The sequence below is a fragment of the Anabas testudineus genome, chromosome 9 (assembly GCF_900324465.2).
Source record: "Anabas testudineus chromosome 9, fAnaTes1.2, whole genome shotgun sequence".
Classification (NCBI taxonomy): domain Eukaryota; kingdom Metazoa; phylum Chordata; class Actinopteri; order Anabantiformes; family Anabantidae; genus Anabas; species Anabas testudineus.
In genome coordinates, this window is record NC_046618.1 from 1,892,668 (window position 1) to 1,916,117 (window position 23,450).

At 39.7% G+C, this 23,450-nt stretch overlaps 1 protein-coding gene across 2 annotated transcripts in view; it reads right to left on the bottom strand.

Annotated features, from left to right (window-relative positions):
* abca2 (ATP-binding cassette, sub-family A (ABC1), member 2) overlaps positions 1 to 23,450 on the bottom strand; it is a 71,232-nt gene that overhangs the window by 25,095 nt on the left and 22,687 nt on the right. The window contains exons 2-17 of one of the 2 annotated variants that reach the window (XM_026342242.1): positions 19,655 to 19,748; positions 17,695 to 17,697; positions 12,842 to 12,953; positions 11,158 to 11,321; positions 9,024 to 9,145; positions 8,498 to 8,611; positions 7,895 to 8,071; positions 7,310 to 7,531; positions 6,686 to 7,062; positions 5,895 to 6,054; positions 5,072 to 5,200; positions 4,811 to 4,978; positions 4,101 to 4,197; positions 3,210 to 3,383; positions 1,474 to 1,576; positions 1,149 to 1,263 (exon numbers count right to left, since the gene is read on the bottom strand). In XM_026342242.1, the coding sequence (XP_026198027.1) occupies positions 1,149 to 1,263; positions 1,474 to 1,576; positions 3,210 to 3,383; positions 4,101 to 4,197; positions 4,811 to 4,978; positions 5,072 to 5,200; positions 5,895 to 6,054; positions 6,686 to 7,062; positions 7,310 to 7,531; positions 7,895 to 8,071; positions 8,498 to 8,611; positions 9,024 to 9,145; positions 11,158 to 11,321; positions 12,842 to 12,953; positions 17,695 to 17,697; positions 19,655 to 19,748 (2,331 nt within the window). The remainder of the gene's footprint in view (positions 1 to 1,148; positions 1,264 to 1,473; positions 1,577 to 3,209; positions 3,384 to 4,100; positions 4,198 to 4,810; positions 4,979 to 5,071; positions 5,201 to 5,894; positions 6,055 to 6,685; positions 7,063 to 7,309; positions 7,532 to 7,894; positions 8,072 to 8,497; positions 8,612 to 9,023; positions 9,146 to 11,157; positions 11,322 to 12,841; positions 12,954 to 17,694; positions 17,698 to 19,654; positions 19,749 to 23,450) is intronic. The other variant, XM_026342243.1, reaches the window with a different exon arrangement.

Genomic DNA, 23,450 nt, shown 5'->3' on the forward strand with positions numbered 1-23,450 from the left:
AAAAATCCTTTCTTTCAATTGGTCATTACCATCTCTAACCAACAACAATTCTACCTGCTTCCTCAGGCCAATCAGCTCTTTAAATATCATCCTGGTTCTGTCATTGTGCCTTTCACACTGACATAACTTCTTCCACCCCATCACCTCCTTATCCTGAAGAGCCCAGCCAGTTCCATCTTCCTCTTTTGGCTGACTCAGCCACCACCACCAGTGTTTAGACCCCGGAAGTTTCTTCCCATTTCTTATCTTCGCTGACCTATGAGTTGCAAAGCTGCTCTTCTAACTAGGGTTTATCTGCAAACCGTCTCCCTGAGTTCATGTCAGAGAACTCACTAGAGATGCTGTGGAATGACCTAAGTCCAAAACTGTTCATTCAGACATCCTAATACTATTTCTGAGCTATAGCAGTTCTGGGAGGGGTGATTCAACATTCTTCCTGATCATCTTTGCCAAATTCTTGTTTTTGCTGTGTTAGGTAAACTAAACTTTCAATACGTCTTTACTATAAAGTTTACACATACTGCAAGACACCTATCCATTTGTACCTCTACAGGCATGCTTTTAACAGATAGATATAGATATATAAAAAGATGGTATCAACATTTAAAGAAAAGATTTGTAGTGCTGGCACTGTGGGAAGACTTATGCTGAGACAGGTTTAGGTCTAAGTGTGATATCAGAGCAATAAGGACGCCCTGCTTACAGTCAATGTGCCTGCAGGTGGCATGAGAACTCTGTCATCAAATGTGACTGAGATGTTTGTGTTAACAGGTTCTGAAGGCAGGAATGGGGACAGCAATTGTCACATTGATATCATTTGTTTGTTTTATTCTATATTTAATCTACACTCAGCAAAGAGGTGAGCTCTCTTTTTAAGATATAAATGTCATGTAAAATAGCTCACAAATATATAGTTTAATTCTTGTTAAACAAAAAGAAGTCTTGCACTTGTTTCAGTGCTGAATTAATCCTTACAAAAAAAATATTGTCACTATTATTAAAAAGTAATATTAACAGTAATAAATAAAACACTGTACAAGCCATGGTCAGGGAGGAGCCACTTTGATAAGAATTACTAAATACCAGCCTAACACCCTAACCTGTAGATTTAGAGGAAATCTGACAGATGTACAGTCAAAGAGCCTCACCTCTTTGAGCCGGTGCTCCTTCTCAGCCACAATATGCTGTATCATCATAGCTACTGAGTATACCCAGGAGATCACCATGCACAGAGGCATCATGTGCTCAATCACAAATAGAAAACTGAAAAAAATAAAGTTATCAAGTAAAGTACTTTGACACCACACGGCATTTTACTTCAGACACTCCAATTAATGTGTAACAATTACAATTAGAGAATATGTGTCAGTGATAAATGATCTTCCCAGGGCCATGCTCAACATTACTATCTTAGCAGAATTACAAGATAGGACACAATATGTGTAACATCTCAGTATAAAGTCCATTTCTTACTCGTCTCTCGTGTAGCATGGGTATGGGAACATCTGGACGTAGTTACCAGGCTCCACCACGTCATGGCCAACAAAAGTGTTGATGATAGCTCTCTCTATCATGTCTAGTGGAGAATGAGAGAAGGATAAAAGAGAGACCAAACCACAGTTAAAAGGAGAGGGTATATCGGAAACAAACATAACATTGTTGCTTGTTTATACACACAGGTAACTGTTAGCTAATATTCTGTACATCAACTTTGATGCTAATATTTATAATGTTATGATATATTGTAGTGTTTTTTACAGTTGCTACCTGCAGCTGGCTAAAAAAAATACTGCAAGCATAACAGATTAAAGACTTCATTTTTTTTTAAACCAATGAGAGCATTGTTTAGCCCTGTGTTGGCCAATCCTGATTCTCAAGGGTCACTGTTCTGAAACTTTGACAAAGTACCTGGGTGAAACTATTTAAGTAAAAAGTTACACTCACAGCACCATGTGCACACAGAAATTATAGCCCATATTATGATAAATGCACAAACTGAAGTAAAGAAAAGATAGCAAATGCCATACAGGGCCTATTTAAAAAAGAAATAAAAACACACACTAACAAATACACATAGCATCACACGGCTGCCATAATATCCCTGTATCCCTTATATTGACTTTGTCAGATGATGTGGTACACATGCCTATTTAGTCACCCTGTCTCCTAAAATGATCCTATGCAACTAAACTGCAATCGCAAATCCATTTTGTATGAAACATGATTTTATTACAATGCAAAATAGTTTGTGAATGAATAAAACCTACATTCATCCACAGAAAGGGAGACGGAGAGAGGAGGTTTGGGAAGTATGGTCATCTGGTAAAGATAGCAATACTGGCAATACTTCCAGTGAGCTATTAATAGTGCAGGGAGGGGAGAGTCGAAAAAGGCAACTCCTTCTCAGCATTAACCAAAATCCATAACTGAAGGATAAGGGGGTGTTAATAGTAAAATATAGCTCAGCACAAAGCTGTCATGGAGGATGTGATTTTCAGCATCACAGGGATTCTTTTTGTGAACTATCAAATCATTTTCCTACATAACGCTGAGTCTGTAATGCGGTTTGTGCTGCTCTTTATATTGATAGGCTTAATTTACAATCGTCAAGAAGTGTTGGCAAACAGTTGTTAACTTTCTTTGCCAAAGAAATAAAAAGTATGTTGTCATTGTCTGCAAGTCTGAGTGAAGCGAAAAAAATTGGTTTTATTTTTGTCATTTATGTTACCCAAGCCTGTCAGTTAATCTCTCATTTTAATGTTAACTGTGCATTGCTTTGGAAATTTCTGGGCCAACTCCTCAGACTGTGTCCTGTCACGTTGGATGCATCATTGTGGATCAACTTTCTGTCAGATGAGCAGCTTCCTTGCCCTTCCTGAATAAAAGATGACTTGCTGTGAGAAAGTGCTTCTGCTGCAGTTTGCACTGGCATCTTCACAGGTGCTCACAGTGCACAGTGGTAAAAAAATGTACCAGAATAAATGCTTTTCTTAGTACAAAAAACAATGCATTTGACACTATGGTCTGGCTCCAAAGCAGAGTCTAACACATCTGCAGACTACACTAAAACAGTGAGTTCATGCTTTTTTCTCATTACAAACATGAAATAAAATATGTCCAAATAAATTATACATCAAATCCATATTCAAACCCGTATCATGAATATACTATATCCAGCACTCAGGAAGTATTGCATTTCAGTCTCTTACCTTGGATCCAAACAAAACCATAGAGGAAATAGAATTTTCCCCCAGTGTTTGGGCCAGGACGCCAGTAGGCTCGTCTGATTTCATTTGTCTTCTCTGTAAAGCTGGAGTTTTGTCTGATTTTGTAAAGGACGTGTGGTGGCAGAGAACCATCTTTGTTAGTCTGGAAAATCACACCTAATGAGAAAAAGAGAGTCAGTGTCCAGTGGTTTTGGCACCATATAAGTTCAAAGCCTGTTTATGAATTGTGCAAAGCCTATTACTTAGACTATAATTCTGATCTGAATTCTTTTTTTACTCGTTTACTCCATTTGCACTTGTTTAGCATTGCAGCTTGTTGGAGCTATATTTCCTCCATTATCAATCAGCGTGTTCTTTAGCAGCCACATTTTGTCTTAACTTGATTCTTCTGCTTCAAGTGTTTCAGTTGTGGAGACCTTTTTGTTTTACAAGCGCATTAAATACACTTTTACTTTGACTGAAAGGGTATATAGACTAAATCTGCGCCAAAAAGAATTCCTGCTTTAAATGGTAAATGGTCTGCACTTATGTAGCTCTTTTCTACCTAGCTGGTACTCAAAGCGCTTTACATTGCTTCTCATTCACACACACACACTGATGGCAGAGCTGCTATGCAGCTGACCTGACTCACCGGGGGCAACTAGGGGTTCAGTGTCTTGCCAAAGGGCACTTTGGCATGTGACGTGGCAGCCGGGAATTGAACCACCAATCCTGTGATTGGTAGTCAACTGCTCTACCTATTGAGCCACAGCCACCCCAGTTTAACATCACTGCTGGTTGGTTTTTAAATCAAAAAACAATATCTAATGAGATTGTTGCAGTTGGATGATATAAGCTTCATTGATCATAACACGAGACAAAGGGATGACTCACTAGCAAAAACAGACACATTGTCCTGGTAGGCCTGGTTCAGGGTGTAGTTCACGATGCTGTCCTCGTCAGGGAAGCCCTTGAAGATGTCCACACTGACCTGAAAGTTTGATTCCAAAACCCAGATAGCAGTAAAGATTTGTAAAAAAGCAGCCCTGTTTGTTTGCTGATTAAAGAAGTTAGTTTTCAATCTTATGTCATGTTAAGTTGACATGTTCTGACACCAGCTCAACACCGGCCAAGGTCAAAGGTCAAGGTCACTGTAACTTTATGTCTATCCCATTCTTGGTGACACAATACCTCTTGCATGCCTGGAGGGAATTTCATTATATTTGGCACAAATGTCTACTCTGACTCATGTATGAAGTGTTTAGAATTTGAGTCTGAACAGATGGGTGTAAACTGCTGTATTGCACTGGTTGGTGGAGTCATAACTGTGAGGCAGTAATTCTAGCTGGATTTGACTGGGGAGTTGCTAGGTGCACTAGAGTGCCCATGTTTTTCAAAGTGGGAAAACAAGTTGTTCAGGGAAAACACTGGAAATCTTTTCTTTGTGCTTTCGTCAGACAGACTGATCACTTGTCATTACTTTACATAAATGATCATTTACGTATCATTACCATGCACTTGACATCATTTGCTTACAACATACACAACAGAATTGTCTGTTGTTCAGGGAGATCAGTTCATCGACTTATATACATTAAACTGACCTTGGACATAAAGTGTGTCCAGCCGCAGGCAGCATTGTCAATGGTGTCTAGCTGCTCCAGCAGGGTGGATGTGTTAAGAAGACTGTAGTTTCCTTCCATCAGACTCTGCATCAGTTCACTGTCTGTGGCATTCAGCAATTCAGGGTGCTGCTGAAGTTCTGAGGACAGCTGGCGAGAGAAGGATCACATTCATGAGCACAGGTGATTTTTTTCACATCCTCAGTAATGTCAAAAGATGAAGTATACTGTATGTGGGTGTACCTGTTGTAGCCACACCAGGTGGCTGTGTAGCCTGCCTTCCTCCAGAAAAGTCCTGAGCTGGGCAGAGATGTTGAGCCACACCCGGGCGTAGTGTGTCACATTCCCAACAAATGCAAATGTTTCATTTGCCTAAGTGCAAAAAGTTATTTTTTTTATTATGAATTCAAACATTTGTCGATATGCCGCTATTCTTTTCTTATTTCCTTTACTCACCTCTTCCAACTTGAGCATCTTTTACACTTGCTGCTATTTTCACCAACTTTAGCCCACTTGCTGAAATAACAGATCTACATGCTGTAGCTACTGCTAACAGCAGCATTAAACGCTACACAGCCAGATTCATTAGGTGGCTTTGTGTGAATTGAATTGATTGTAAGTGAATTATGCAAACCAGTACTGACCAAAACCAGTACTTTCTGCCTTCTGTCTGTGCCTCTCACCTCATCCACTGTTTTGAACTCAAGACATAAATCTTTAAAAACATCTAACAAAATTATAAAGCTACTGACCACAGTAAGCAGATTTTGTCACAAATCTTTGCTGTTTGAAAAAATTGTTGAGCTCTAAGAGGTTAAAACAGAACATGAGAATTTTGACCCTTGGTGCTGCAGCTATTGCAGCTTTATGTATGTTGTGCTGGATGGTGCTGAGTCTGTCTTGTTGGAATATGAGCTCACAAAGGTAAAATCCTAACAATGTGTGCAGTATTAATGAATTCAACATTTTACCATGGCATTGGAACCAAGTGAAAGAACTTTCACATTAAGTATAATGGGAATAATCTGTTCACACACATAAACTTTAAACACTGTTCTCTACTTACCTTCTGAATCACTTTATCCACCTGGGAGCCAATGGGGGAGTAGAGGATCTTGGGATTTGTAGTCATCAAGTGAACCAGCAGGCCCAGATTCCTCTGTTCTTTGCTGGTGAATCCCAGAGAACTCATATTACCCTGCTTCAAAGCCTCTGGCTCAATGATCCTGCAACATGGATGAAGGTTATTAACTAGGCAGCAAAGTTATAGTACCTGAAGTTTATATAGTGTACATTATCAGTCACAAGGTTGTTAAAATAAAAATTGAGTTCAGCTGATTATTGACTGATTTCTCAATTAATTTTTAATCTAATATCAAAGGTTTTGACAAAAAATGACAAAAACAAAAGAAAGTGAGGACTAAACATTGTTGAAGATACATAATCAGACGTCTAATTAGAGTATAAGTCAGTTGATCTTAGTTTTAGCAACAATATCAATTAGCCAACCATTTAATTGCTAAAATGCAGGAACATACACAGCCACAAAAACATGTGATGGATCTACAACAACAGCAGTAAGTTAAACTACTAAGCTACTGAAAAATCAAACCTTTGACACATTATCTGGCACTAATTGAAGTTCTTTTTACATGTACTTTATAGATTTTTACCAGGGCGGCTGCTGACAGGCAGATAACCCATGTTTTTTTACATAGTGTTACTATCTAAATGTAAGGCCTGTTTGCAGGTCACAGTTCCATCTTCACTGAGACACAAGATCGACCGACGTCACTAACCAATTGTTCATTTAAAAAAAAGGAAATGGCTGTACCTCACCTCTGTAATCTCACCCACCTGTTGTTCCCACACAGAATTGGCTGCAGCCCGGCCCAAAGTTGTACAAACGCTGAAAACTGAGAACGAGGATTTACTGCTTCCTCTTTTCCTTTTCCTCCTTCTGCTCTTCCACTTCCCTCTGCTCCTTCCTCTTCTTCCTCTCCAGAGATGTCAGTTGCGTTTAGGCCCGGGGTGGTTGTGTTAAGGGCCAAGGTCATGTTTGTGGGAGAGGCCAGAGATCGACCAGTGCAGGCTCCTTTGGGCAGCAAGCGGGCCAGGCCAGACAGCAAGTCCACATCCTTGAGAAGCCTCTCTACATCGGCCAGGTCCTTCAATAAGGCCCCGAGGTGGGACTGAGAGAGAGGAACCAAAGACTTGGGTTGCTCCAGGTGAAGCTGGTAGGATGATGGAGGAGCAGAAGAGAGAAAACTAGTCAATGTTCCCTTGAAGTAGGTAGAGCAGGCCATTTACTAAAAATAAATGTAATGGAACATTTTTTTCCACATGTTCAGCCTCCACGGGACACAAAGTGTAAAGGAATGGAAAAAAACATTACATAATACTGTGATTTGTATCTTAAATTACAATTATTGTTTTTTGTACCTGATGACATACAAATGTGGATCTAAAATTTCTCTGTACCTTCTCAGTGACACTCTGTGTGTTAATCTGTTCTCTCAGCTCCAGGCTCATCTGCCTGAAGCGCTCAGACCTTTGACCCTCCCCTCCGCTGCACACTGCACTGCGATAGGCCTGCAACATGGGTCGTTGCTGCTCGGGCACCAGCAGGATATCACTGAGGTCACTAGGCCCGCCCTTCGCACAGGTGAGGGCCTCCAACATAGCACCAGTTACCAGGACCCCCTGTGCAAAATAAGTTCAGTGATGTAAACATTTAGATGTTCTGTAACATAAATGCACATGTTATTGGATATTTCCTGACACGGTCCACATCATGAAGCAAAAAATATGACATATTGCTAAAACTAAAAAAATCGAAAAAGTATTTTTTGTAAGTCACAGAAATATTTTAATGGCCTGACACACACTGAAGTTTCTGCAGAGGTATAATCAGGTACAATAGGTCAAAACATGTGTCTCCAAGGCAGTTAAAATCCAAACTTTTACTCAGTTATGCACCTCGCTCTAAAAAGTAATTTCAACCTCCAAATCTAACAATATCCAGTAAATGTAAATCATGGAGGTGGCCTGAATTAGCAAGTATACCTCTGCCTCTTTCAGGCCCTGCTGGTCATTTCCCTGGTTTTCTGTGACTTCAGTGAGGCCCAAAGCCTGGGACATCAATTTGAGCAGAGCCTGTCTATGGGCTACTTTCAATTGGTCACGTAGGGCTTTGTGTATGAGACCTCCACCCAGACTGTGTACATCTCCCAGTAGCTTCTCCTATGGATGAGGGAGAACACACACTTGATTAGTGTTCAATTAAATTACAATAAAGCATGCAGAGCTGTAATAATAGCAAAATAGTGTACAGTGGTGTTAAAAACGTTTGGGGTCACTTAAAAATGTCCTTGTTAAATGAGAAGCAGATTTTCTATTACCCATCATTATCAAATGATCAGAAATAAATGTACAGAGGCCCATCATCAGCAAAGAGTAGTCCTGTGTTCCAATATCACGCTGTGTCAGGCATCTTATGTCAAGCTTAGTGAAGTCAGCATGATAGTCTGGGCATACTTTGGTGGTGGTAAAGTGAGACATTTGCACCAAGCAAAAGGGATTAACAAGGAAGGCTGTCATTTTGTAACACTATGTCATACATGAAATATTTAGGGAAAAAGCAGTTTGAGGACAGATGTATGAACATACCTCCAGATGAGAAACTTTATCTTCAGTTTTATGTCTGGCATCCTTTGCACCCTGAATCCAACTTTGGGTCCTGTCTCCATCTCTGAGAGATGTACCAAATATAAGACTGTGCACCTACCGGACACAGAGGACACAGAGATAAGTATGAACAATGGTGGAAATGCCATACAGTGTGCCACCCTACATTTATGTGATAACTATACCTACTAGTTATGCAAACTGAATGTATGTAATGCTAATATTTCAATATTTATTATAATTAATAATTCAAAAACATATGTGATATGGTGATGTGGTGGACGGTCAGGTTCCAGAGCTATTGAACTATCCAACAAGTTCTGATGGAGTATAGTGGCTTCTTAACAGCCTACAGCTGACTTACAGTATACTGTATTTAGTAGCTATTGAAAACAAGCTATATATATACAATATCAAGTTATGGCCTTTATTTGCACAAACCCAAATGAAGCTAATGGCCTTTACTGGACTGTCATATGGTAATGTTAATAAAGCAGCAGTGAATCACCTCTCTGATGCTGACTGGAGTGTTCAGCAGCAGGCTCGTTGTGGAGTTGGACAGAGAAAGGTTCTTAACCAGGAATTGCTGGAAAACTGACTGGTTCTTTAACACACTGGCCAGTGTGAAGCCTGTGTGCAAACAGACACAATATAGAAAATTAAACAATCTTTGTATGTGTGAATATTCTCAGTTGTCCAGGTGAAGTTATCTGGAAGTTGAGTCATGGCAACTGGACTTCCTTCTTGTTAGGTCGAAACATTTCACTACTTGTTCAAGTAGTTTCTTCAGTCTGCCAACCCCTCTTATTCCCCAAAGTGGGTCATTAGGTGTGTCCAACCTGGTTCAGGTGTGAATTGCGCCTCATCTTTCTAGGGATTGATAAAATATGCATGATAAATAGGAGACAGGTTGTGTTTAAGGCCTCCACCTCTGTTAGCCAATACATATTTTATTCAAGAGCTTTGAGCAGCCAAACAAACCAAAAGGTGTTCAGTCTGAACGTTAAAACATCCTCTGATCAACAGTGCAGTTTTATGGTGCCATGCATATTATTTATAGTACAGTTAAGCACCATAAACCACCATTGTTTTGTGTTGCTTTGCTTTGGCTGAATGCAACCATTAAGTGGGCACAATCCAGTGTCATGTCTAGATAAATGAAGAGGGTTGTGTCGGGAAGGGCATCCGATGTAAAACATTTGCCAAATCAAACAGGCGAATCATCAACACGACTTTCATACCGGATCAGTCACGGACCGGGCCACCGGTGCTGTTAACCTACAGGGTGCCGGTGGAAATGACAGGAGAAAGGAGTGTTTCAGGCAAAGAGAGAAGAGGAAAGGCAAAAGTGTAGGACTGACAGTAGGAACTTTGAATGTTGGGACTATGACAGGGTAGGCTAGAGAGTTGATTGATAGGATGCAGAGAAAGTGGACATACAGTGTGTCCAGGAGACCAGGTGGAATGTTCATCTGGCATCAGTTTACAGGAAATTTCTAAATCCTTAGCAGGCAATGAGGCTGAAAACAAAGGCCACAAACTATTCCATGATCTCAAAGACTCTTTCTGATAACTATAGTGTACTTTATAAGATTGACAGGTGAGCTCAGATAAATTTGCTTTGTCTCACAATTTCTTGAACTACGTTTTGCTTTGTTTATAGCATGTATTTGCCATGGCAGTGTACTGTGAACTGGTACATTTTTTGGACCACATTTTAATATGTTGATAAAAATGTGAAAAAGAGATAAAAGATCTGGGTCATTATTCCCTAATTGTGTTACTTTGTCCATATATCATATTGTCCATATAGATATATACATATCTCTGCCCGCTTTCACTTGCAAATGAGAGACATTAGTATTCGGCATTTTCTTTTTACTAAGCCTATTCCTCAACACTGGTGAAAACGTCTATACTAGGAAGGAACAGGGTAACAACAAAAGGGTGAGTAGGTGGCCAGGAAAAGAGTCAAGTAGCATGAAGTGGCTGAAAATTATAAGAACGTTTGTATTACAGTCTCCCTGTAGTGTCAATATTACCTTTTGGAATTTCTGTGCCTGAAAAGCACTTACATCAGGACAGAACGACTAGCACATATAAATACTGTTGATATTCACGCAGTCACCGCTTTTGACACTCTCTGTCACAAACACGTACAAATCCAAATTAGTCAGTCATTCTCATACAACAATGTAAGTTTGTGTGAGTACATATAGACAGAGACATACTGTTAGAAATAAAATACAGTTAACAGAATTCTACATAAAACAAGGTGAAGTATGAGTATATTTATTGTCACATTTACTTTTGTAGTCATAATGAATTAGATCTTATTAAATACCTACAAGATTCTCTGTCCTTGCAGTCAGCTCTTATTGTAGGAACAGAAACTTATGAGTTATATAAACAATTGTGTATTTGTCTGCTAACAGAATATGAAAAGCTGTCTCTAAACTAAGTTCTCATATAGTTACAGGTTTAGACTAAGCATGTCTAACTGTTTAAAAGAAGATTAAAACTTAAAAGATTAAAGTTTTTTTGCCTGTTTAAACACTTGAGCAAATTATTTCAATGAGTTTGAGAAATCGGAGCTATTGTACTTCCCATGAATTTATTAATAGTTAACAAAAACCTCCGACCTTGGTTGCTACTGAAGTTGTAGTCTGGTGGTAAAGGGGTGGAACTGAGACTCTCCAGGTGCTGCTGTAGGGTCTCCAGCTCGTGACCCAAACCAGGTCGGTCAGATGTGAAGAGTCGATTCTGTTCAACCACTTCACTGATTCGTTCCAGCAGCTGGGTAACACTAAGAAAAGCAGTTTTAGATGTTAACACGTTCGCTAGACGGCAGTAATGAAAGAAACATTATTATTGTTAATCCATCTTCTAGTCCGGCAACAGTCCTGGACTTAAAATAACTCTGCACAAAAATTCACACATCCAAAATTAAATAAATAAATAAACTGTGAGGAAGTGATCGTAATGGTGGGTGAAGCAAGAAGGAGAGGAGGGCAGAGAGTTGAATGCAAAAACATCAGAGCAGTATTTACTGTAAATGTCTCAGTATTCCTCGTAGGAGTCATGCTGAAAGTTAAACTAAGGTAAAGCATGGCTGTCTGTGGAGTTTGGTGAGTTCTGCTGCTGCAGTTCAGTTGGCAGACTGTGTGTGCCTGCTACTGTGAAACAGAAGAACTGAATAAGCAAGATTATTTATAATACTGCATTTATTCAGACAGTGTGAAGCTTAAAGACATTTTTGAATGAATAAATAAATAAGGCAAAGTATGCAGTTTGCAACTGCACTTTATAGAGTAATGTTTTATATCAGCTTATATATAATAGGATACAACCAAGCAAATGTGGAAAGAATGTAATGCAGCTTCAGGTTATGTTAACAGCAACAGTGATACATGGTATTGTGCTAGAGCCCTTTATAAAATTTGTGTATAGTTGGGTTCTAGTTTTCTAAAATGCAACACAATCTAAAAGCTGTGATTTGTTAATTCACTTGAACATTCATGGAACAAGTTAACAGAAAGACTTGATGTGTGGTGGTGTGATGTGTCTTGTGTAGAAGAGTTTTATGTTGCATTTCTAGAACCAGCAGCATGACAGCAGTATTTCCAAACCCATGTAGGTATCTCCATCAACGTAGCATGACAATTTTTCATACAATGCCTTGCCTGAATACATTTTTGAATATATTTTTATAATTAACCTCTTAGGACCTGGTGACACACGAGTGTACATCACATTTTGGGTTATTGTGCGTTCTAGCTGATCACATCTGTTACACAGCCTTTCACAAATAGTTATGTAAAGAAAAGGGCATTGCTAGTTTTAATGCAAAATGTTTTGAACGTGTTATAATTTGTTGTTGTAGGATATGATGTCTTCCTAAAACTATTTGTGAAAAGATGATGCTTAGTTTTTATAGTTATTATATACCAATAAGCCGAAATAGCAAAGAGAAATAAAAAATGCATATCAAATTAAAGCTCGGGTCTTAAGAGGTTAAAATAGTTTTCACAAATTTGCTTATATTTACAAACCACAATCAGGTTGTTCAGTGAAAACAGTGAATACCTTGTTTTTGTACTTTTGTCAAATGAATGGCAGGCCAGAAGGTAAACCTGGGTCAACTTTCTTGCTTGGCTCGCACTATACCATTGATAAGGGTGCTGTGTTTGCTCCCTAATGCCAGAGTATGCTTGAATATGGCCTCAGTCTGATCTCAGTATTGTCACAGAAGTAATGTAACACACAAAGAAACAGATTACTGAAGACAAACAACTGCTCTAAAAACATAAGACAGCATCTACTCACGTGGAGTTCTTGTACTGCAGGAAACCAAACTCGTCTCTCTGTCCATCTGGACACAGTGACTGCATGATGGGAATGATGCCAGCAGACGTGAGCGGGGCTGCACTGTAAAAAGCTGGACATGAGGGAGGACAGCAGGGGGAAGGAGGGACAAAAAAGAATAGACAAACCACAGACCAAAGACAAGAATGTGGCAGAGGTGGGCAGAGTGTGGCGAGGGAATACAGAATTTACAGATGTAGAAAAAGAGGGAGATGAGGACCAAGGTGTAGAGGAGGGGTGTCATGAAACAAAAACCAGAAGATCAAACAGGACAATGAGAATGAAAAAAGCAGAGGGGGAGATTCTATGTTAGACCTTTGGAAAGGAAAACAGATGTTAGAACAGCCACCTGAAAGACAGCTAATGGCCAGAGAGGCTCCTATATGTCAATGCTGAATACACAGGCCTTTCATCATTTGGTTGCTCAAAAATGGCTCATGATGGGTTTTTCCTCATGTCTATAAATGCTAGATGGATTGTTCTCCCAACCAGAAAGAAAGAAACTTCACATTTTGCAAATAGCCTAGTGTTACCATAGTTACTGTGCTGCTTTAGCTTGTGTGTGTGTGTGTGTGTGTGTGTGTGTGTGCGTGGATCCTGCACATCCACCCACAAAACACTTCCTATTGTCCTACAGCTCACACTGTCTCTCACATCATCCACTTTAAGTTCTACAGGAATACAGAATACAACTAAACTAATACTATGTTTAATATATTTGTTGGTTCTATTAATGCTCAACTAACAGAACCACCCAACTGCTTCTTTTAGTGTTAAGGGTCCCAAGCTGTAACCACAGTAGTTCACAGTCGTCTGCATGGTCTCAGAAGACGCAATTGCAGCTGCGTTTAAGGACAGTAAAGACTCTAGTATAGGTCATGCATGTTTTGAAAGCCTCCAAACACCACAAACCAAATCAAATCACAGCCAAACAAATCCACACCAGCAAAAAAATTGAGGTCTGCACCGAACCAGGGATTTAAAGTGTTACAGTGCTAATATGAGCATTTCAGAAAGGTCTGACAAATGAAGAGCAGAGAAACTGGTTTCTAGTATAACGAAGAACTCAGATTAGGCACAGTTCAAGTGTTTCTTAACAACACTCAGGTGTCCTTATTACCGTGTCCCTGTGCGTTTCTCACAAAAGCACTTTCAATGTAGGCAATGGGGGAAAAATCTCACAGTGCTCATTTGAGAAAATTTGGTGGACATTAGACACAGTGGACACATTGCATTACATTGGACTACATAGATCTCTGACCTTGGACCTGCTGAATGCTTATAAAGGCTAGTATGAACAAGAGTGATTAGAGCAGTACAAAAGCTGTTTTGACATTCATACAGCCACCTGGCCCTTTGTTTAAAACATACTGTACATGAAAAACTGTAAACCTGTCCTTTAAATTATGTTTTTCACAAACTCCAAAGATCCACAAGAATATGTAGAACAGGAAGATGTAGGAACATAAAGTCAGAGCTTACTTTAGGAGCTTGATTAACCCCCAGGAGAAATTTAACTCACTCATCTGCATATCTTAATGCAGGTTTCAGTACTTAAAGTCTGTCTTTGTATATGCCTTAACAGACTTTGGTGATGTGTGGTTAAAAAGTGCAATAGATATTATGTGCATTTTTTATGTAGCACATCTTATTTTAAATATATTAAAGCTATTAAAGTTCAATTAAGTAAAGGGAAAGAATAGCTCATGAATGTGCTCCCAGAATAGAAACTAAAGCTGAACTGGCAGAACTTGCACTCCCACTGTTAAACCCCAGAAGATTGGATAGACCATTTGATAACATTAAAGTTAGATACTGGCCTTTAAAGTTAGAGACCCCATTTTCTACTACTCAGATTTACTTTATCTGGTTTAGACTTTATGCTCATGACTTCATAAACTGAGTAATACTAGTGTATTACTAGTAGGTTACTGTCAAAAGGAGGGTCCACCAATTATTAAGTGATGATTCAATGATATAATAAAAGTCTGTAAGGTACCAGAATATGTATAGACATAAGGTAGGAAAATCTATGGAGCTCACTGACATCTGTCCTCTCTGACCAGCAAGCTGCGAGTCAGTGTCATCAAGAAAAGGTGTCACAGGTCAGAATTCATCAATATGTGAAACATGAGCTGTAGAGAGTCAGCTTTAAGTACACAGATTGCTGTATGGAGTGAGAGTTAATGGAATGAATAACAGTTCACCAAGTTATTTTCACAGACTCACAGGCAGGGGCTGCATATTTTAAGTCAGTGGCAGTTCTCTTATACAAGCATAGAGATTATTCAGCTTACTTTAGGACACTGCAGAGAAACAGCACACACAAAGGGCTTGTTAGATACTTTTGTAAAATACGAGAAACCATACTGTGTGTGACAAAATTCAGCAGCATCATATTATGACACATTACTCATATTGTGCAACCTACTTGTTAAAAAAAGTGACAATGCAATTACTGATCAGATTATTCCATATTTAGTATACATAAAAGTGTGTTCCTCTCTGTCCAGAGTGTATTGCTGATCTGGGCAGACTAAAGCTGTTTGGCATCAGTTCTGAACAGTGGGAAACAGGATGCTTGTCTGCAGTGATGATGGAGCTCTAATATTGGCTCACGCAGGAATTACAGGGCCTATGAAATATTCATTTACCCCCTATTCCGCTGTACGTTCTAGGTAAGCTGTGCTAATATATTGTACAAGGCACGATCTGTTGATGTACGCTCTTATACTGAAAACACTACAGGAAGTACCCTCAAGAGCTAATGGGAAGAAGATCCAAGAAGGATGGATACTTTTTATAGACACTGTATGTGTGTAATATACAGTGGCAAGAAACAGTACATGAGCTTTTGGCAATGTCATGATTTTCTGTATTAATTTGTCATAAAATGTGATCTGACCTTCATCTAAAGGAAGGAAGATGGAGCAGCTAGAAGGGTCAATGTAGACTAAAACTGAATGTCTTTTCAAGGCATTTAATAACAGCTTGTTTAAGTGCAGTATGGAGAATCATAAATCTGACTTCAGTCACCACACGTGCCTCAAGACTAAATACAGTATGTCAGGACTGAGAGGAACACACTCCCCTACATACATCACACACACACAGTAGAGACCCAGGTACTTCAGTCATTCAGTAGCTCATAAAACTTGAGGAATGTTGAAAATGTGAACTCGCTGAATTGTCAGGTTACAGTAGGAAACATGAATTACTCTGACCAAAAAAGGTCTGTTCTATTGAAGTTAATGTAAAATGTGAAGTCAAAGATAGTCAGAACCTACACATAAAGGAGACCACAGTAATATTTAGTTATATTATTGTAAAAGTGCACTGCTGTTTGGCTATGTTCTAGTCAGAGGTATGGAAGACATCTTGTGGTGTCACTGATTTTCAACACCAAAGGGAGGACGTATGTTGGCATATTAAAGCAATAAAGTCAGGTTGGATAATTGGATCCACAAAACATCCCTCTTTACTACATGAGACACTAAAGCATGACGCTGTTCATTTCCTAATTAAGCCATATTTATAAAACACCACCATGAATGCAGTGTTTTTTGTGTTTTGTAATCCTGACCATGCCGGCTGCCTAACCTAATTATTTATGCTAATGCAAATCTACTGATAGACGCATCTCGAAAGTTATCTCTGAAGGTTGAATAATCTAAGATTACAAAGACAGATGTTCATTGTACACAATGAAAAGGTTCTTCTTTACAAATAAAAAACACTGATCTGACTCTGACTACACTGTTGCTACTGCTGTTACTGCTACTGCTGGTCCAAAGGGGCCACTGCTGGACTACAGCAGTACACGAGTGCCTGCTGTAGAAGAACAAACTAGACTAAACCAAACCTTGATGGCTCTGGGTTAGAACTTTGTTTCAGTATGTAACCATCATACAAAGCATGTGCTGAGTCCTCCTTGCTTTTACAGTAAATTCTTTTTGATCTTTTATGTAGCTTATTATTGCTGCATGGGCAGATTAGAAAGTGATTAGTTTGTGGTTGTCTACAACCAATTAGTTCATCACCAACAAGATGAAGAATTTTCTTTCCTTCCAGATTTGAGAAACACAGACCAGGCTTGTTAGGGCCCTGGGTGCAGTGACGTCATTGTAAAGGTTTGCATGCGCATACACTTTTGCATGTCCTTGTCGGCCTAAAGATAATCCAATCTAGTTCTACCATTCCGGTCGGATGTGAGGATAGAAGCTCAGCAGGACAAGGTTTCCCTTGGTAAAATAAGGGGAAAGGATTCAAACTACAATCCAATGAGCAGCATATATCTCTATATATTTTCAGTGTATTGTCCATACATCTGTACATATATACTCTGTCCATCCATTTTCCATACATCTATCCCTTTCTTATGATCACTTTATCTCAAGAAGGCCTTAAGGAAATTTCCTCACATTTGGCACAAATGTCAACCTGGATAAATAAACTTATTAGAATATAAGGTCTGGGTTCACTGGTTAACGGAATTCTCATTTATGTATCAAATATTGTGTCCACCTTTTTAAGACATCCATTACTTTAAGGGAAGAGACCTTTCTTGTTCACAATAATTTGTGTTTCCTCTTAAGATGCACTTGTCCATAGTAGCTGCTGAGGGACTGACATATCTAGGTTCCAGGTACATAGTTAAGCAAACACATAATGTATACACAAAGAGGAACACACAAACCCAAAACAGGATTAGCACACTGTGGTTAAGTTAACCAGGAGATCAAAATGTTTTCATGAATGTATCATGTTTGCCAGGATCAGGTTTCAGAATAAAATGACATGATGATGACACTTACAAACTGGCCCATCCAACATGTTGAGAACATGCATCATATACAGAAAAGAAAGAAACACAGTTGGAAAAGAAACAAAGAAAAAAAAAAACAAAGATCAACAGAGGTGAAGTAACAGAACAAATACAAAAATCATTCAAATTTACTAGGTGTTGTCTACAGGCACCATTAAGAATATACTGTAAAGTAAATAAAGAATGAAAATAAGTCAACTAAGGACGTCACAACACCATACTAAAAAGCTACAAAAAGTGTCTACAAAAAGTTAAACACTACAGCACATGTTAGGATGTAGATCACATGCTTTTGTAAAAAGCAGAAGTTTAGCAAAAATATGTTTCTTGTGTAACAATACAGAATAGAACAACACTATGATGTGGTTTATGACATGAGTCAGCAGTGTTCACTTAGTGTATTGAAAACAACAAATACTGCAAGTTAAGATGGAGAGCACAAAAGACACTCCAATCTACCCTCCAAACCACTACACACTTTTTTACTTTTCTTCTTTTTTTACTTCTTCCTCATATTATGGTACCAGACCACTTAGTAAATATCCTTCTCCTCAACTCCTCAAGAAGTTTCCTGACATTGGAATTTGCCTTGTGCTCTGTTTGTGACATTTTGGAGCACAGAGCATCAGGTTAACCTAATGCACCTAATATGCATGGTGCATTAGGTTAACCTGATATTAAAGTGACTGTCTCCTCCTTTGCCCCCCAATACTGCAGCATGTTGAGATTATTGAAGGAGCAAGTACTCCAAAAACACAGGGGTTTATTGTCAAGATATAAGAATATTCTTGGTTTGGCCTTTATGTCTTCTCAGTGTGGTGTGCTGGAAATAGAGGGGCAGCAAATCTTGCTTGGAGTGGCAGAAGGGCATGCACCGGTCCTGGACCCACATTTGTCTCTGGTGCATCACTTAGCTGGAACTTCGAGGGAAAACTAAATACTTTCAACAAATGTGGATCAACAGTGAAAAAACAACATAAAATTTAGACTGTTTAAACACACCCCTCCTACAGTACCTTCAGACGTGTTTACACCTGCATAAATATTAGGCTTACTGTGAAAAAAGCAGTCTCCACTGATACACAATATAAATTAATGTGTGGTTCTTCTTGTTTTCGACAGCTGCTTTATTCTGTATGTAATGTTTCTCCTTCATTTCATTAAATCCCTGTAGCCATCTAAAGTCAGCAGGACAGAAAGTGGAGCTTTATCTTTTTACCCATGTATCTAACCCTATCAGAATAATATTATTTAAACAATTTTTAATTTGTATAGACTCTTTCAAAGTTACAGTAGATTTGAGACAAATTTAAATTTTTTCCCCTGAGCTGTGGCAGGTATATCTTCTGCCTGTCACAAGTAGAAGATTCCTACAGTACACCAAAGATGGCGAGGAACTATAAGGGCAACAAAAGTGAAAATTCTCTTAAATACACAGTAACAAACAAAAGACACTAATTCAATTACGTTACATCAAAGTTACAATGGAGCAAACACAATTAGAGCTTAGCACTGAACAACTAAACCTGTAAATGTCTGTAGCAATTATTTCTATTTGTTATATAATTTTTTTCTTAATAGGATCTTTAAGGCTGCACTTTAGATTTGTTGTTAATATAGAATGTCATCATATTTAACCTTTAATTTCTGTAATGCACTGCATTATTGAATGTAGGAGCTATTTAAAGATATGGTATGTTAAAAAAAGTTGTAGAAGTAATTGAATTGTGTGACTAAATGTGGCCATTTTTTTAATACCTTGAGAGGCTTTGTTCTTGACTTGCATTTTGAGTTTTAGTGTTGCTAAACTACATTACACAGAATCCTCCTATTAAAAACAATTACCATAAAAAGAAGGAAGAAAACCAAGCATACTGACAGGTCAAATATTCCTATATTTCATCCCTCTGCTCTCTTCATCCTTGTCTTCGTACTGTATGTCTACCTACCTTCCTTAACAGGAATAGCTGGCTTCTTCTGTCTCAGTCCCAGCAGGATGAAGAAGAGGACCAGTGGAATGAAGAGCTCAAAGGCCAGCACCCACTAGAAGGAAAAGAAAGACAGAAAACAGATGCATTAGATCAGGGAGGGAGTTTGAAGGATGTTCAATCTTCTAAACATGCAGTATATGCTCATGGCTACCAGAGTTTTAAAACAGGGTGTATAGTGTTCCATACCATACATTTGTATATGCTGTATTTGTCACGGCCCTTTGTGTTCAAGGTGGACATCCTAATACACTTGGGTCAGATCACTACAACAATAATACAGAAGCTGTGTAATTCAGCCATGCAATGGTGTTCCTCTCTTGTCCTCAGCCTGTAATCCTTCCCCTACTTTCTTTATTTCATTATTCCCAGTGTAGGAACAACACAGTCAGTAGCCGAGAATTCAATTATCCAACCTCTCAACTGGAAATGCATAAATCCATAAAATCACATTTACGTTGCAGAGGAGAGGAGAGATTTTAGTTAATTTCAAGTGATTTCCAAGTGAAGAAGAAACATAAATTTGTGTACTTGTTAGAGGCACGATTATAGACTAAACCAACATGCTGGTAAGCTGAATTTCATATAAACAATGTTTAATAACTACTTTGAACACTATATTACAACTCTTTCTTCGCTTTAGCCAACATTACGGACATCAACATCATCATGCAGTCTCCTAGATTCACCTGAAGCAGCTGCAGCTCTCATCTTTCTCATCTCTCATTTACCTAATTTGCTATCATCTGTAACCACATTAATCGTCCTGTGATTAACAAGGCCACATGAGCTCACTGAACCTTCTCTCATGAATTATGATAATAAAGTTTGTGTGTGTGTGTGTTTGTGTGTGTCACGACAAAAAAACAGGCCTTTTACAGTAGACAAGAGACTTTAAAGCTACATTGATATTTTTATACCAATAGATTGTAAAAACATCCTACATACAGTGCCACCTTGCTTGGTATTCATCATTTAATTGAGAAGGTGACAGACAAACTCAGTCTAACCAGATGTACAATATCAATCCTGTTTCCAAGAAAATATGTTTCCACTGAAACCAATTACGTTTTTGTGGGGAATGTAATTGCAACTTATTAACATTTTCTATGAACATAATAAGGATCTGTTAAGTTAACATAAATGCATTAAAGTCACAAATACATAAAGTTAAACAAGGACGGATTGTTACGATTCCTCTCTCTGCCCCTGTCTGTTGGTTTGGTTTGGTGTGGTTCTGTGTCTCACCCTCCTGCCACACCCATACATGGACTTCCTCCACTCTCCACCCTCCTTCACCGGACTAATTACTGACTCAACTCACCTGTGTTCCCCTCTGTCTTATAAGCTCCCCTCAATCCTTTGTTCACTGCTGGTTCGTCATGTTGTGTCGCATGTTATGTTGTGTTGTATTGTGTGCTCCTCATCCGCTCTGGTTTGTCCGTTAGTCAAGTTTCTTTTGTTTGTTGGACTGTTTCCCCACATGTGAGTTTGCCTTTTTGCCTGCTACTGCAGTGCCTTTTTTGTTGTCACTTTGTATTGTTTGGTTTGTGTATTAGCTCGTGTTTGCCTGCCCTCGGCAGTGGTTTTCATTTGTTACTTTGTAGGTCTTAGTCTGTCGGTTTAGTTCTTTAAGTTAGTCGGGTCGTGGTGTCTTTAGTTTGCTAATTTATATTTTACCTGCATTACTGCATTGTTTTCAGTTGACACTTTGTCCGTCTGTTTCTGGCTCTCATTAGTTGTTTTTTCCACCGTGGTTTAGGGTTTCTTATGTTGATACTTTGTTAATGTTTGTGTCCCCTGACCTTTTGTTAATAAATATACTTTTGTTTGTACCCGTTTGGTCCCCGTCGGTCCCTGTTTGTTGGTTTGTAACACGGATGTTGCCCGAGCCTGAACCTGTGCGGGAGGTTGAGCGGTACCGACTAGAGATAGTCGGGGTTAGATCTGGAACCCAGCTCCTTGAGAGAGGTTGGACCATCTTCTACTCTGGAGTTGAACACGGTGAGAGGCAGCAGGCTGGAGGGAGGGGGAGGGATGCAATGGAATTTTCCCCGACAGACGAGAGTCGCTTCTCTGCGACTTCAGATAGGGGATAGGTCTCTCACTGTTTGTGATCAACTTTGTGATTATGTCATCTGATCTATGACCATATGTCTCAAACACGAAGGTGAAGAGAAGGGTCGAGCTGTCAAATAGCTCCCATCTGGGGGGTTAGGCAAAGGAGAAAGCTGGAAAGACTTGGCAGACCCAAATGGACTAAGTTTTCCACCCCCATTGTTGAAGTGACTGTTCGGAGCTGTGAACGTAAGGTCTCCAGTGCCTGTCGTGGCGGCAACCCCGGAACTTGGTGCCTTCAGGCTGAAGAAAGAGTGTTACCGGGCCTAGTTGGCTTATGGGACTCCTGAGGCAGCTGATGTGTATCAGCAGGCCAAGTGCACAGAGGTCAAGCTTGCTGAAGTCACTGAGGTAGTCGGTAAGTGAATAAGATTGAATGAGATGAGAGTACTTTAAATCTCTGAATGTTGTGGGGCTGTCATGGCTGACACACCTTTCCAGCATCGCATGTCAATTGGGGACACTGCCACTGCATTGGCAGACTGGGGTGGTGGATCCTCTTTTTAAAACTTTTTAAAAAGGGGGACTGAAGGGTGTGTTCCAACTATAGGGCATCACACTACCCAGCCTCCTTGGGAAAGTCTATGCCAGACTGCTGGAGAGGAGAAGTAGTGATCGAACCTTGGATTCAGGAGGAACAATGCTTTTGGTCACGGAACTCTGGACTAGCTTTATACCCTAACTAGGGTGCCCAAGGGTTCATGGGGTTGGCCCAACAAGTACACATGTGTTTGTGGACTTGGAGAAGGCATTCGACCGTGTCCCTCGTTGTATTCTGCGGGGGGTTGTTCCTGAATATTTGGGCTGGGTCTCTCTGTTAGGGGTTGTCTGGTTCCTGTATGACTACAGTAAGAGCTTGGTTTGCATTGCTGTCTATATATCACACCTGTTTCCAGTGCATGTTGGACTAGGGCAGGGCTGTCCTTTGTCACCGGTTCTGTATATTATTTTTATGGACAGAGTTTCTAGGCACAACCAGGGCTGGAGGGAGTCTGGTTTGGTGACCACAGGATTTCAAACCTGCTTTATGCAGACAATGTTGTCCTGTTTGCTTCATCAAGCCAGGACCTTCAGTGTGTACTGGGGAAGTTTGCAGCTGAGTGTGAAGTGGATGGGATGAGAATCAACACCTCCAAGGCCATGGTTCTCAACTGGAAAATGGTGGCTTGACCTCTCGAGGTTGAAGAAGAGATCCTGCCTTAAGTGGAGGAGTTTAAATATCTTGGGGTCTTGTTCATGAGTGAGGGAAGGATGGAGCGTGATATTACTGGTCAATCTACGTTCCTACCTTTTGCTATAGCCATGAGCTCTGGGTCATGACAAAAGGCTTACAGCCCGTATACTAGCAGCCTAAATGAGTTTCCTACGCAGGACAGCTGGGCGCACCCTTACAGATGAGTGCGGGACTTGGTTACCCAGTATGAGCTTGGAATATTCGCTGCTTCTCCACATTAAAGGGATTCAGCTGAAGTGGCCACCTCCCTGGGATGCCTACCTGGGGAGGTGGCCCTGGGGAAGACCCTCAATATGTTGGAGGGGCAATGTCTCTCAGCTGGAGGAGGTGTCTGGAGAGAGGGAAGTCTTGGTAATATTGTATTGCCCTTCTGCTAATAAATCACTCTAAATATTATACATGGCA